At 36.5% G+C, this 16,362-nt stretch overlaps 1 protein-coding gene across 4 annotated transcripts in view; it reads right to left on the bottom strand.

The window, feature by feature from the left end:
- Positions 1 to 16,362, bottom strand: part of nbs (nibrin) — a 285,502-nt gene that overhangs the window by 252,203 nt on the left and 16,937 nt on the right. For 3 of the 4 annotated variants that reach the window (XM_090397995.1, XM_090397996.1, XM_090397997.1), the window contains exon 3: positions 15,267 to 15,418. In XM_090397995.1, coding sequence (XP_090254121.1) covers positions 15,267 to 15,418 — 152 coding nt within the window. Of the gene's footprint in view, positions 1 to 15,258; positions 15,419 to 16,362 lie in introns of those variants that run through there. The other variant, XM_090397998.1, reaches the window with a different exon arrangement.

Here is a 16,362-nt window from a genome sequence, read left to right as displayed (position 1 = left end):
TGTCTCTGCCCTCTTCTCGAATGTCCCAATCAATGACACAATCCTTCTTTTACAGAACAAATTCCCTCCAGATATCACAGCGCTCTTTATGCATGTATTACAGTCTGTTTATTTTGTATGGCAAAACGCTTTCTACCTACAAAAAGAAGGCACAGCCATAGGTTCGTCATTATCCCCCCCCCCCCCCATTGCTAACTTTTATATGGAACATTTTGAGCAACATGCTCTAGATTCCCCTCCTTTAAAACCCAAAGTCTGGCTTAGATACGTTGACTATGTTTTCGCGATCTGGCTCCATGGCCGCCAAACACTATACACTTTCCTTAGCCATCTAAACAAACAACACAAACGCATACAGTTCACAAGTGAGATTGAAAAACAGAACACACTTCCGTTTCTAGATACACTTGTCACATGTCTTCCTTCTGGCAGTCTTTCCTTAACTGTTTACCGAAAACCGACACATACAGGTCAATATATACACATAAATTCCTACCACCACCCAACACAAAAACTAGGTGTCATTAATACTCTAAAACCAGAAACAAGTGCTGAAAGACGAAATTTAAAGTTATCAGCAATACTTTTCTAAAAAATAGTTACAGCTAAACACTAATAACAAAATTCTCTACAAGACCCCAATAAAAAAACAAAGATAAACCAGACTACAATAAAACTATAACCATTCCTTACATTAAAGGGACATCAGATAAAATAAACAGAACACTACAGAAATACAACTTCAAAGCCATCTTTAAACCTCCTGCAAAATGAAAAAGCTTATTCAACTCATCCAAAGACCCACTCCCTCCGCTGCCCCACCCTGGAGTATACCATATTTACTGCACCTGTAATCTACCATATATAGGAGAAACAGGACGCCCTCCTATCAGACAAAAGGAACATAAACGACACATTAAATATAATAACTATGGTGAAGCTGGCCTTTCTGATCATGCCCTGAACACTTTACATAGAATTGACTGGAAAAGGACCAGTTGTTTACATCACACCAAAACATGGTATGAATGCAAATTTAAGGAAGCCTGTTTCTTATCAACCACCCCAATCTGAACAATAATGATGGTCTAAAAATCCCAGGCATATGGAAGGCATATATTCTACCTGTGGAACCTTTATCCCTAAGAGTTAACTATAAACAGGACTGTAGATAATCCAGAATCCTAAATCTAATATAACAATTGTAATGTTAAAAATAGGACATCATTGTTACTGTAAGAAAACTATCTATAAGAAAGAATGTTTCTCTCATGTTATCTTAAATAGAATTTAGCTTTGATGTAGTTTCTAAATAATGAATTAATTTGTAATTTTATCTGGTTTTTTTTTTTTTCACTAGAGGTCATGCCAGTAGAATAACCGATGATCAAATCATTGTTTCTTTAGCTTAATGTGTGAAATGTAACTCAGCTTGTCCTTGTATATTTGGATATACTCCAGATGATGACCTTAATATGAAGTTCGAAACGTCGGGAAATTAAAACAGTTATTTATAACATGGTTGTAAAGTTCATAATTTCTAAAATGAATAATAAGCACTATGTCATAGACTTTAAACTTGTGAATAGCACACTTGCAGTAGGAAGATTAAGGGTAAACCACTAAATATATCTATTACACAAGTGCTTGCACCAACAACCTCATATGATGATCAGGTAGTAGATCTCTTATGACCAAATTAATAGCTTGATCTGCAAAAACATTCAAGAAAGACTATATAATAATACAAGGGAATTGGAATGCAAAAATTGGAATAGATATAGAAACAAATTTTCTTTCCTTTGTTGGGCCTTTAGGATTAGGAAAAACAAATGATATGGTTATGAAACTGACAGAATAATTTCACCATAGCAACACACTTTTCCCACATAAAACGTAACAAAAATGGATCTTCCCATAAGGAAGAATTAAGAACCTAATTAACTATATACTTATGATTATTACGTGACACCTCCAAGGAGTCTATAGACTCATCAAGGGAGGGTACTTGCTTTACAACTCTGTCTCCACCACTCAATTCACCGACTACAACGAACCGCAACTAACTACATCAATACCATCTACCACCCACCACCACTTTCACAGAGAATCACAATCATCCATGGCAGGATTCGAACCTGCAGCCTTTTGACTGCAGAGTGGATATGCTAACCACTCGGCCAACCAGGCAGACTTACACAAACTACAAGGGTGGTCTGAAAAGTTCTTGGCCTAACAATGAAAAAAATGAATTTATAATTTCAAAATAATGGTACTGGGGCGATGCTCCAGTGCCATTATCCTGTCCCTGTAGTGGTTCTCAGTAAAATCTGCAAAACACCCCTCTACAGCTGCAACCACCTCTTGATTCGAAGAAAAACGCTGACCAGTTTTAGGGTTTTTTCAGGAAGAGTTTTAGTTTTGGGAAGAGATAAAAGTCAGAGGGAGCCAAATCTGGGGAATAGGGTGGATGTTCCAACAATTCATAGTGCCGATCCCTTAATTTTCCCATTGCCAAAACACCTTTGTGGGCAGATGCATTGTCCTGATGAAAGATGATTTTTTTCTTCTGCAAACTGGGTCTTTTCTCACAAATTTTTCCATCTAGTCTGGTTAAAAGATTGGAATAATATTCCCCGGTTATTGTTTTACCGGGGAATATTATTCTAAACAAAATGCCTTTAGCATCCCCAAACACTGATGCCATGACCTACAGATGAAACCGACTTTGTCTTCTTTGGTGCTGAACAACTGGCTTCTGTCCACTTTTTGACTGCTCTTTGGATTCTGGTGTGTGATGGTGAATCCAAGTCTCATCCATAGTAATAAATCGATGCACAAAATCCATTTTCTTCTTGTTAAAACACTCCAAGCGCTGTTCAGAGATTTTCTTGTGAGTGCATTTTTGATCTGTTGTGAGCAAGCGCAGCACCCATCTTGCACAAAGCTTTTTCATTTGAAATTCTTCATGCAAAATATATCCCACACGTTCTTTTGAAATGCTTGTAGTCTCAGCAATTTCACGCACTTTGACTCACCAGTCATCCAATATCATATCGTGCACTTGATGAATGATTTCTGATATTGTTACACTTTCTGGAAGTCCTTCACATGGATCATCTTCAAGGCTGGTATGGCCACATTTAAACTCGGCAGCCCATTTCTTAATTGTTGAAAATGAAGGAGAAGAGCGCCCATAAACTTTTATGAACTTTGAATAAATTTCTTTTGGCATTAAACCTTCTTTTACAAAGAATTTTATAACTGCATGATGCTCAATTTTATCCATTTCCAGGGATACAGACAACACTTTTGCTTCACACAGATGTATAAAACAAACTACTTGATAGTATGACTTGCAATTTCATACAGATGCTTATGACAGATGTACCAACTTAGAAAAAAAAAAAAAAATCTTGCCATCTATGGTAGAGGCCAAGAACTTTTCAGACTACTCTCGTAAATATAAAAACATGCATAAACTCAGATAGAACCAGTTCTTTCTCAGATGACATTGGAAGTGGTAATTTAGTCATAGCAACACTTATGTTAAAATTTTGAATTAGAACCAACTTTACACAACTGAAATCAAATAGCACTAAAGAACTGTTTATATTGTTTCTCCTCTTCCGAAATCCATGCTGACGCTATTGATTATGATGTCTCCTATAATTTCAAGAACAATGAATGAAGGAAATGGAAATATTTTAGTCAATGAAAGAGAGTATCAACATACCTTGGATTATCCACGAAATATTTAGCACACATTGGAAATGATAATGAATAGTATCATTATCTGAATAGACAATTTAAAAAGGAGATAAAGCTTGAAAAAAAAAAAGTGGTTATCCAACGAATGTAGAGAAATTGAGGTTACTCTTCATATGAATAAAACCATAGAATGACATATCAAATAATTAAGAAATTAACAATGTCTTTTGTTTGCAAGAGCTGGATAAATGATTACTGATCATGAAAAAATAATGAAAAGATGGTATGATTATTCAAGTAAACTGTTCAAGTACACATACCGGCCACCAAATTAGAAACTTTTATTTAATATTGTGTTGGACCTCCTTTAGCCTGAATTACAGCACATATGTGGTTTGGCATAGATTCCACAAGGTGTTGGATTGCATCTACAACTACAACACACCAGGTGTTCACCAAACATTCCTTAAACAGGATTAGATTTGATGAAAGAGAACTTTGTTTCCAGATCTGTTTTTCTTACATATCCCATATATTCTCATTGGGATTCAGATGCGCACTCCATGGTGGCCAGGGAAGATGGTGGAAGTCACTATCATGCTCACCGAACAGTCACATGGTGGATAAAAAGTCAACATTGCAAGATGGACTTGATCAGCAACAATGTTCAGATATTCCTTAGAGTACACCCAACCTTCCTGCAATATCAAAGAACCTGTTCTGTACCAACAGAACATGCCCCATACCATAACACCACCTCCTAAAGCCTTGAGTTGTGTTTACAAGGCAAGTTGGGTTGACTGCTTCATGGGCTAATGCTAAACTCTCTGCCTAACATCAGGACAGAACAAGGTGTGTCGTAACTCATCATACCATGATTTTTTCACAGCCTTCCAGCGTGAAGTCATGGTGTTCCTAATACCGTTGTAAACAAACTTTATGGTTCTGCAAAGAAATCAGTGGTTCCATATAGGCATGCAACTGTCAATACCAATCTTCTTCAATTCCCTGTGCACAGTTCAGTGAGACGTTGTGAACAGCCTTCATTAATGCTTCAGTCAATTGCTGCACATAGGAAGTTCCATTTGTTTGCACAAGCATTTTCACACAATGGCAATCTCATTCATGTTAGGCTGTCTTGTGACCAAAGCTGCACTCTTAGACAAGCAATGCGAGTTATTTTTCCACTGATAACACCTAGGCTACCTCACCTTTCAAGAAACCAGTCTGCTCTGCCGTTTTCAAAATCATGGCTATAGTCAGACAGGCACCTACAATAAGACCTTTATCGAACTCCAAAAGATCCCTTGTTTTTTTTCCCCATTGTAATCAACACTACTGATGATTACTGACCAGTGGTATTCTTAAACAGTTGCCTAGAACACATGGTGACACACATGACCAAGTATTTTGCATATACGTTGTGTAAGTGATGTTTATATACATCTGCATAAAGGTTTCTAATTCACTGACTAGTATGTGTATGACGATTGCTTGAGTGGAGCAATAAAATTTAGAGGGAATTGTATCAGTGATAAGAAAGAACAGTGATTATCCTATACTTAGAGAAACAGAAAGAGCCATCTTAAGATTAAAAACAGGAAAAAAACAGATGGAATTAATAATATCTATCACAACTGCTTAAAGAAGAGGGCAGAACCTATTCTTAGTGCACTTCACAAAACTTGCCAGCAGGAGAACATAGAAATCTGCCCAAAAGATTGGTGCACAGTTATTCTCATCATATGTTTCAAGATGCCTATGATATGAGGAATGGATAGCCTCCTGATCTCTGAAGTGATGTTAGCAGTTAACTGTCTAAAATAAGTTGAATTTTGGAAGGAAAATAGCCACTGAGAATCATGTTATATTTAATACTTTAATTCTTTTCATAGAGAATCTTCAGAAGAGCAGGTCAAATGCACCAGATGAGAATTCTGATAATTAAAAGTTTTTGGGATGGGTATGCACCAAATAATGAATAACACATCCTCCAGTGAACATAGGTTTCATGCAAACAGAAAAGCAAACAGGGCTATCAACTTACTGCTGTATAAGTATAATAAACAGATGAAAACTCCATTGATTTTATCTTAGAAAAAAGCAATTGATTTTAACAAAAAATAAATTAATACTGAATAGAGTATAGTCAAATGGAAAACACATAATCAGCACAGCATAACAAAATGGAAGGTCAAAATGTCAAGTGTTATTTTCATAATTATAATAAAGTAATTACTCCAACACGTGTGTTTTTGTCCATATAAATTCTTCACAATGAATGCTGACAACTATATAACCTTAAAAAAAAAATTAAAAAGTTGGTCCTTGTTGGAGATTTAAACAGCAGAGTAGGAAAAGATTACCAGAAATGTTTGGGAAAATTTGGAGAAAAGAGTAGAGCTAATAATAATAATGTAAGTACCTGTTGCATTTCTGTTCCTGATATGGATTAGTTATTACTAACAATATGGTCCAACATAAAAATGTGCACAAATTCACATGGAGAGAAGATGCAAGAAATAAGAAAATCTCATGGACTAATTTATTCTTGATAGTGATATTTTCCCACTGGCTCAGAATACAACAGTATATAGAGGATCTCAAATTTGAAGTGATCACCATTTAGTTCTGAGCAGAATAAAACTGAATATCATATTGACAAGAAAAATACATAAGAAAGTTTTAAAAAGAATGAAAGTTGAGTAGCTTTCAAAAGTAAACTGTAAGTTGAAATATATAAATATTATTCAAGAAAAAAATGAAAGCGATTGAAAAGAAGAAACAAACTTTGGAGATTCAGTGGCAAACTCTGAAGAAAGCACTGAATGATTCAGCCAGAATGACATTGTGATGAGGTTATCTGCAAGGATAGAAATATCAGAACACCATGGTGGACCCAGGAAGTTAAAGAGGCAGTCAAGAAAAAGAAGATAGAATACCAAAAGTTTCTGGTAAGTAAAAGTCAGTCCATGCTCTTAGAGAATACAGAATACTTAGAGAAAAATGTACAAAAGAGAAGCACTGTGTAAAATTAGCTAAACAAAATTCACAAGACTTTGATAAGAACACAGAAATTAAGTATTAAAAAGGTGGTAAAATATAAAAGAAAGATATTCTAGATGTCTATTGTCAAAGAATTGAGGAAGTCAGGAAGTTCGTGGGATCCATTATTAATGTGAAGAATTGCTGTTCAGAAGACATCAGAAGAAAATTAGGAATGGCTAAAACAACAGTCAGAGACTTGTTTAGAATCTGGAAGGATGGATCTATCTCCACAAGAACAAAGCGACTTATGGACGTGAGCCTTGGAACCTAAAGAAGTCAGATAAGAAAAGGATAGCTGCTTTTGAGATGTGGTGTTACAGAAAGATCTCGAGGCATACAAATGAATGGGTGTTAGAAAAAGTAAAACTTTAAAGCTCCTTAAAGATATTGATAGAAGAAAGTTAAAATACTTTGGACACATTGAAAGCATAGGAGGACTTCTCCGAACAGAGAGAGAGAGAGAGAGAGAGAGAGAGAGAGAGAGTGTGTGTGTGTGTGTGTGTGGAGTGACTGATCTTCAGAGAGTTGAAGCCTCCAGAAAAGAATACAACAGGCCCACATGGCAAGGACTTGTGTGTGTGTGTGTGTGTGTGGAGTGACTGATCTTCAGAGAGTTGAAGCCTCCAGAAAAGAATACAACAGGCCCACATGGCAAGGACTTGGTGTGGCACATCACCAAGCATCGAAGTGACCATACGGCATCTATGGATGTCCAATGAACAGATGATGATAGTATGAGATGTCTTATTACTATTATTACTAACATCTGGCCTCAATGGAGTCAGACTTATCATGGAAGGCACACACTATCACACACAAAAGGCTTCTCCAACCGTGCCTTAAACTGATTCAATGTGTCCACATTCACAACATACTCAAGCAATGCATTCTACTCACAACCACTCTCCATGTAATGAACCCTCATTGACTGTCCAATTTTCAGGGATAGCCTCTTGTTCTACCCCCCCCCCCCCTACCATTCTATGAAAAATTTCTTCCATATCAACCTGATAACAATCTGACTAAATTACATGTCTCAATCATATTCCCTCCCTCCCCTCCTCATCCCATTTTCAAGACTTTGCAATTTACATTCTTTCAATCTATTATAAAAAGTTAGTAAATTACTAAGGCATGACCGATCCTTCACAAAGCCATGTTGTCCCTTGTAGAATATCATATTCTTATCCACCTCCTTCTGAGATATTGATTGGTTTATAATTTGCTACTGCAGTCTTAGAACCTCTTGTACACAAAAGAATTACTTTGTCCTCTTTCCATTCCCTTTGCTACCAGAGCTGAGACTTAAAGAGCCTAGTCAGAAGCATTGCCATTTCTCTTGTACATTCTTGTAAAATGCGAGCTGATATCCCATCTAATTCCACAACCATATTTATGTTGAGATTCTACATCCTAAGATCCTAAGAACATCTAATTCACCCATCTTTGTTTCCACATCAGTCTCTGTTGTTGTTATCCTTTGAAGAGTCTTAGATATTTCCATGTGCTCCCTGAACTGCTTTGGCTATGTCGATTATTTTGTTTGTATAGAGCTGTTGTTCAGGATTAGGATTTATTTCTTGCAAGGCTGTTGTAATTGCTGGACAGGTAAAGATGTGAGTGGGTGTCAGTTCAGTATTGGGGCAGTTGTTGCAGTTTCTATATGTTCTCGTATCATCTATATTGATCTTCATTCCTCTATAATGTCCTGTTGAAAGTTTATTTTCCACTTGGTTAGAGTATAATAAATTTAGTTTAATCCTTTATCCAAGTGTGGCAAACAAAGTTTGCGCCTGAAAGTATCTTCAGGACTGGGTTAAGGTGGTACTACACCAGGGCAACTCGTTGCAAAGGTGGAGCAAGATACCAACACTCCTATCCTAGTATCTCCCATAATGCAAAACACATCTCCTTGCGGATATGTCTAATGTTATGCATTAAGGGAAGGGCCACTACCCAGACCGGTTTCGACCTTTATTGAGGTCTCTTCAGTGGAAGCCAGGCCCGAGTCGAGATATCAGGAAGAAGCATTAGCAGGTCATCTCCACCTATAGGAATTGCCAATTGGTGTGCCACCCTTTTTTAATAAATTACTCTGGATTTAGAGAAAGATGTTGAAAGTTTATTTTCCACTTGGTTAGAGTATAATAAATTTAGTTTAATCCTTTATCCAAGTGTGAGCAAACAAAGTTTGCGCCTGAAAGTATCTTCAGGACTGGGTTAAGGTGGTACTACACCAGGGCAACTCGTTGCAAAGGTGGAGCAAGATACCAACACTCCTATCCTAGTATCTCCCATAATGCAAAACACATCTCCTTGCGGATATGTCTAATGTTATGCATTAAGGGAAGGGCCACTACCCAGACCGGTTTCGACCTTTATTGAGGTCTCTTCAGTGGAAGCCAGGCCCGAGTCGAGATATCAGGAAGAAGCATTAGCAGGTCATCTCCACCTATAGGAATTGCCAATTGGTGTGCCACCCTTTTTTAATAAATTACTCTGGATTTAGAGAAAGATGTTGAAAGTTTATTTTCCACTTGGTTAGAGTATAATAAATTTAGTTTAATCCTTTATCCAAGTGTTTAATCCTTTATCACACTTGGATAAAGGATTAAACTAAATTTATTATACTCTAACCAAGTGGAAAATAAACTTTCAACATCTTTCTCTAAATCCAGAGTAATTTATTAAAAAAGGGTGGCACACCAATTGGCAATTCCTATAGGTGGAGATGACCTGCTAATGCTTCTTCCTGATATCTCGACTCGGGCCTGGCTTCCACTGAAGAGACCTCAATAAAGGTCGAAACCGGTCTGGGTAGTGGCCCTTCCCTTAATGCATAACATTAGACATATCCGCAAGGAGATGTGTTTTGCATTATGGGAGATACTAGGATAGGAGTGTTGGTATCTTGCTCCACCTTTGCAACGAGTTGCCCTGGTGTAGTACCACCTTAACCCAGTCCTGAAGATACTTTCAGGCGCAAACTTTGTTTGCTCACACTTGGATAAAGGATTAAACTAAATTTATTCTATAATGTCCTGTTTGTAGTCTTGCTATCGTGGTGGAGGTCTTTCTGTCAGCAATGACTTTGAGAATTTGATGTTGTATCACTGATTTCAGTGGAATTAATTTAGCTTTTGCTAGTGCATTAGCATCAGCAAGAGTTATCATGCGAGTTTCTTGGTTAAGTTTTCTGGCCTCTTTTGCTAATTTATCAGCTGCTTCATTGTAATCAATGCCTACATGAGCAGGAATCCATTGTAAAATGCAACTTTTTCCAAAACACGTAGTTGATTCAAGAGTTTATGGATGTCTTGTGTGAGCTTGGTATTGCCATTTTTGATTGCCTCCATAGCTGATCTTGAGTCACTGTAAATTATAATTCCCTCAGTTTGTTGAAATGATGATGAAAAGAAAATGTTGCATAAATGTATAAGAGAGAGGTGACTAGCAAGCTCATAAACAGCACAAAAGTCAGGCAATAAAGGAGACCAGCATGGTAAGGAAGGCAAAATCAGATTACGAGAAGCAACTAGCCGAGCAGTCCAAAGTAAATCCTAGAGTTCTTTCGTTACATCAGTCTCTGTCACACATATTATAGCATTATCCTCATTTGGATGATATACCCTTGCAAAGTGATCAATCAGTAACTCAACTATTTTATCTACTTCCATCATCTTGTTACCATCAGCACTCATGAAGATTATCCTTTTATAGTCATTCTTTCCCTGACTTTCCATGTAACGAAAGAACTCTTTGGGATTTACTTTGGACTGCTCGGCTAGTTGTTTCTCGTAATCTGATTTTGCCTTCCTTACCATGCTGGTCTCCTTTATTGCCTGACTTTTGTGCTGTTTATGAGCTTGCTGGTCACCTCTCTCTTATACATCTATGCAACATTTTCTTTTTTTTTTTTGCAGCTTATGCTTAATGATACTGCTCATCCATCTAACTTCCACCTGATTAACCCTACTGACCTTTAGGTATACAATCTGATATCGCTTCCTCTAGATACCCCTTAACTATCTCCCATTATTACTAACATTCTTCCCTTACAGGTTTTCATGTCACGGCATGGCTTCAAGGTTCCTTCTCAGCTTGTCATAATCACCTGCCTTGTAGTTCTATATACCTCTTCTCGAGAGCATATTCTTCGTGTTTATAATCTCTGAAGTCAAGACTACATGGTCACTTTCTCCAATCAGAGGCAACGTGACCATCTTGGTTATGGATAGCTCTTCTGATCCTATGATATCTCACACCATGAGTCCCCCTGCATCACTAATAATTCTTCTCAAAGGGATAATCATTGATGGGATATATCACTAACAGAGTGATTGGGAGTATTCTGTCTAAATTTTGTTGGTCCAAACTATCATCATCCTTGAATAGTTTACTTGAATAATCATATCATCTTTTCAATATTTTTTTTTATGATCAGTAATATTTATTCCATCCTCAATTACATTTTACACTTCTAAATAAATCCAATACAAGTCTTCAGGATTCTTTAACTAAACTGAAAAACTGCTGTAATAAATTTGATGTAAAAATCAATGATAAAAATACAGAGCATGAAAACAAGAATATTGAAAATATCAATTGTATCCTGAATGAGAAATCTATAAGACAAATAAAACATTTCTACTATTGAGGTATACAATTTTTAGTGAGAATGGCAAATTAAATATGAAAATAGTCAACAGAATAAGCAAAGAAAGTATTCTGGGAAGGCAAGTGAATAAATTTGTATGCAATGTGGGGAAAATTAATCAAAATGCCAAGCTAGCAGTATGCAAGAACAGTGTTCGGACCAATTTTAACTTATGGGTCTGATAGCTGATATCAGATAAAATGAAGATATTAGGAGAGAACCTGCCACTATTAGCATTCAGGAATGAGTGAGCAGAGCTAACCTAAGATGGTATCATCACTTAATCAGAATAGGTAAGAAAGAAAAAAAACAAAAGTATTTTTGCCAGGATGGCAGGAAAAACACACATAGATCTGTGTGTCAATGTGAACTGATACAGTAAGAAGTGTCTTAGAAGGCAGAAATAAAATCTGATAATATTGGAGTCCTGACAGATAATAGACTAGTCAGGAGGAAAATTGTTGACAGGAAGATAGTAATTGTGTAAACTCTTCATATAGTACTATAGTCCGACCACAGAAGAGAGAACTGTCGCTGGCAGACTGCCAAGAAGGATCAATTCATGTTGAAGCAGAGAAAGAAATAAGGCAATGTAATTGGTCACCAACATGCGAAATCACGTGTTTTATACATAAAATTTTCCAACTGTTATACAAGAAAAATAGTTACCACTTCAAAAACTACAATAATCATAAAAGAGAAGTTAATTTTCCAATGTGTAATAATAAACACTCATCCCACAATTGATTGATTACCCTATTATCGGAATGGATTCTCCTTCTTTTGACATGTGCAGAAATGTCGATGGGTCTCGTATCTGTGTGTGTACTATATCAGGTATTCTGTATACTCCTTCAGTATACATCAGCAAATTTTATGATGATGACATTTATTTTGAGATGGGCATCTCATCCCATCTTCATGTAACAATGGCATTTCTGCAAGAAAAGGGTTAAAACCTTTGCTGCATAAGTGATACATGTTCACTCTGAAGATGGAATGAGACATTTACCTAGTCTAGCCATAAATACTGTTACAACTTGAACAGTGCATAATCCTTTAATCAATCAGTAAATCATTTACAGCTTTCAGCATATACAAACCATATGTATAATGTGCATACAGCAGTACTCGATGTTCGAAATGTTCCCCTTTTGCCTTCATGCATGCCCAAAGTCTGTGAGACCACATATCGATGGCAGCACAAACAACATGCAACAGAAAAGGTGACACTGCTTGTTTCAAATCCACCTTCAGGCTGACAATGTCGGGGGGATGTCAAAAGATCTGACCACAATTTAAGTCCAATGGATTCAGATCAGGACTTCCATATGGCCAATCAGGTGATATGTAGTTGGGCACATTTGCCTCCAGTCACTGTTGGATGTGGTCCTTGCCTCCTGCAGGAAGGTCCACTGCCTACTGAATACAGCAGAGACACGAATAACAGACATAGAGATATCCTCTTCACAGATGAGAAGATTTTCACCACTGAAGATTTATTTAACTGTCAAAACAATCGGATATATGCCCTGGATAGTCGCACAGTGCATATCATGATTCAGAGAGGTCATTAACCCTGCATCAGTGATGGTTTGGTTGGGAGTGATTTATCAGGGGTATCCAAGTGGCATTTCTGCATGAAAAGGGTCAAAACCTTTGCCCTAGTTGTGGTATTGGGAAGTGTCCAGTAGAATAACGATAGGCCCTCACTCATTGTTCTCTGTGAAATGTTCATCTCTTGGACATCATTTTCTGCGTTCTCACAGGATTATGGCAGAAGTTCCTTCCCAGTCCTCACAAGCTGTTGCATCCTAATGCAGTGAGGTTGACCTGTTCTTTGGTAATCAGATATGTCTTGTATCATTATAACAGTTAGTAGCCCAATACACAAACATCCTACTGATCCCTAGTGTTTTTTGCATTTTTGTTTTACTGTTTTTGGTTGCATTCCAACCTTGTGAAGTGCTATTTCAGCTACACGGTTCTCATAATCTCCTCACTACGTGTTAACCCATACAGCTAGACCTCTCTCTCTCTCTCTCTCTACTAATGTTAACCCATACCACTACATGTTAACCCATACAGCTAGACCTCTCTGTTAGTACTACTGTGCACAGCAGTACTAACAGAACCAGGCTCATGCAATTCTGTGGGCAGCGCAGGGATGTGATGTGTATAGTCTATTAATTATGTTAATATTAATAAACAAACTGCTAACTCTACACAGATCAGAAATCCATCCAACTACTGAATGTTTCTCTCACATTTGGAGGATGTCCCTAAGGGCTCCTAAAAATCCTTGATTTAGTATAGAAAAAAGAGGTTTTCTTTTATACAGAGGTTTAGTTCCTGTAACTTTCATTTTTCAATAAATATTAAAACAGTTGCCACAGATGTTGAACATTCCTCCATATTTGAGCTAGAATCCAAACTCACATGCCTCCTTGTTTATTCCCTCCAGTGCTATACTTTAGAAGAGCCTCCATTCTTATAATGAATTTCCTTGAGTATAAATGCAGGTTTCCAAATCCAATATTAAAAAGAGTCTTCTTTCTACACATCCACAGTACTAACAGAATGAACAATCTCTCAAGTGAGGAATTATCATAAAAACACTAATGTTAAGCATTTTGATTTTTTGCAATAAAATATAATATTGCCAAAGCTGCTACAGTGGTATGAGATGGAAGAGTCCCTGGAAAGACTGGTGAGCAGGAGCATGGGGAAAGCTACTAATATTTACCATATTTACTCGAATATAACTCGCACTTTTTTCCCCCAAAATTAAAGCTAAAAAATCATGGTGCGAGATATGCAGGGATTTTCGGAAACTAAAGTTTTCAGGAAAAAACTGAAAATTGGTATGACTTATCAAGAATCTCCTATTCACCGTCGCTACTTCTGGCCTCGAGAGCAATTTCCTTGCATGCATCGTCAAACCAAATAGCATCATCTTCTTCCCCATTATTTCAAGCAAAAATTACCAGTAATTTACAAGACTTCAGATACATAATGAACAATCCTTCACAAATGATTAATGAGAAGTGAAAGTAGAGCGAAACAGACAGCAATGGTAGACCAGTAGAGATAGAGCAGCTATGAAGACGTGTATATGATTGGTGCAGTATTAACAAAACATCACGTGACCCAAAGACGAAAGCAGAGTGAAAGTAGAGCAAAACAGACAGCAATGGTAAACCAGTAGAGATAGAGCAGCTATGAAGACATGTATATGATTGGTGCAGTATTAACAAAAGATCATGTGATCCAAAGATGAAAGCAAGCTGACAATTGTTGAGTTGAAATGCTAATTCTCTTCAACTCAAATGCAATCAAACAAACACTTATTTCACATAATTGAAAAATTGGACAATAGTTTTTAGTTCCAGTGCAACATATGGTTTTGATTGAGTCTATACAGCACAGTTTCTGTGGGAGAGGACATGCGATTCATTAGTTAGTGCAGTTTTTATCCCAGTTGTCTCTAATTGCACTATTTGTTGAAAAATATATTACACAAACTGCAAATGTCTCTGTACCTTATTCAGTGTTACAATAAACCTACTTGTTTTTCTTGCATATACAGTATAGTAGCTGCTACGGAGGGAGTGTTGTTTACTGTGGAGAGCAAGTTACTATCACCCCAACGTGAACATGTTTAAATTTGTTTTCGTGTGCGAGGTATATGCGAAATTTTTAAATTTCTTTTTTCATAAAGTAAAATCAGGGGGGGGGGGTGCGAGTCATACACGAGGGCAAGTTATATTCGAATAAACGCAGTATATAGACATATATAACAACTTTTTTAAAACATACAAAACACATTATAGAATCATTACCTGCTTACCTGAATTTGCTTTCACACAATCCAAACGTAACTGTGTCACCATCATGCAGTATAACTTCAGTACAACTGATTTTAGTTTCTCCATTTAAATAAGTTCCATATTTAGATCCATTATCTTTCAAAGTTAAAGTAGGAAGTTTTTTTGGATATGGCTGAAATATTAAGTAGAAAGTATCTAGTGAATAATACAGTCAAAATTATTCAAAATAGTGAATAAGTTTGTAATGATTAATAAATTAATTATCCTTTTAATCTATTTTGAATTTACGAATATATGAATTAATTTTGTTTTATGATTATCTCAAATTACTTTATATTCTTAATTCCTGATGTTTCTATTAGAGTATTTCATTTAGTAAAGTGAACAAGATTTCAAATATGTTTTAAAATATTTCAATTTTTACTGAGTCCCATCCCACTCCAATTTACTTCAAATGTTTTACTAAATAGCTTGTAACAACTAGGCAGACCTAAAAAAAAAAAAAAGACTACAGATATTCTCCTTGAGTTAACCAAGTAAACAAACTACTTCTGGCACCTAAGCAGACTGTAGACTAAAACTGCAAATCATCTATCCACAACTTCATATTTGTGATCTATTAGTAGCTCATGAGCTATCCTGAGACAACAGGCACTAAAGCATCAACAGAGAGAAAACTACCTAGAAGTGAAACACCACAGGTAGTAGTTGAGGTGTAGCATCCATATTCTCTGTTTCTCTCTCTGTGTATTACTAGACACCAATAGGGTGATATGTGAATTTTACTACCCAATGTAATACCACCACTTCACGTTACTGGAAGCTTGAAATGACCCAAAGACATGTTTGAATTCCAGAGCCAAGTTATACATTCCTTTCACTCCATTTCTTCTATTATACTTCAAAGTTATATCAGAAAGCATGAAGAGTTTCAACATTTACTATTTTACAGGATATAGATTTAAAACAGTTATTCTGCAAATTGGCTGTTAGAGAGCATAATGTATCAAAGAATTAGGTTCAGTCTAGTACACAATCCGGCTGCCAAAGAAAAATTTTACAGCTAATAAATAATACTGCCACAATTTTGTCAACATGAATGGAGGGAGTCCAAGT

This window comes from Typopeltis vanoorti, chromosome 9 (genome assembly GCF_054136105.1).
Source record: "Typopeltis vanoorti isolate ZY-2024b chromosome 9, IOZ_Tvanoo_1.0, whole genome shotgun sequence".
NCBI lineage: Eukaryota > Metazoa > Arthropoda > Arachnida > Uropygi > Thelyphonidae > Typopeltis > Typopeltis vanoorti.
This window is presented reverse-complemented; position numbering and strand designations above follow the sequence as displayed.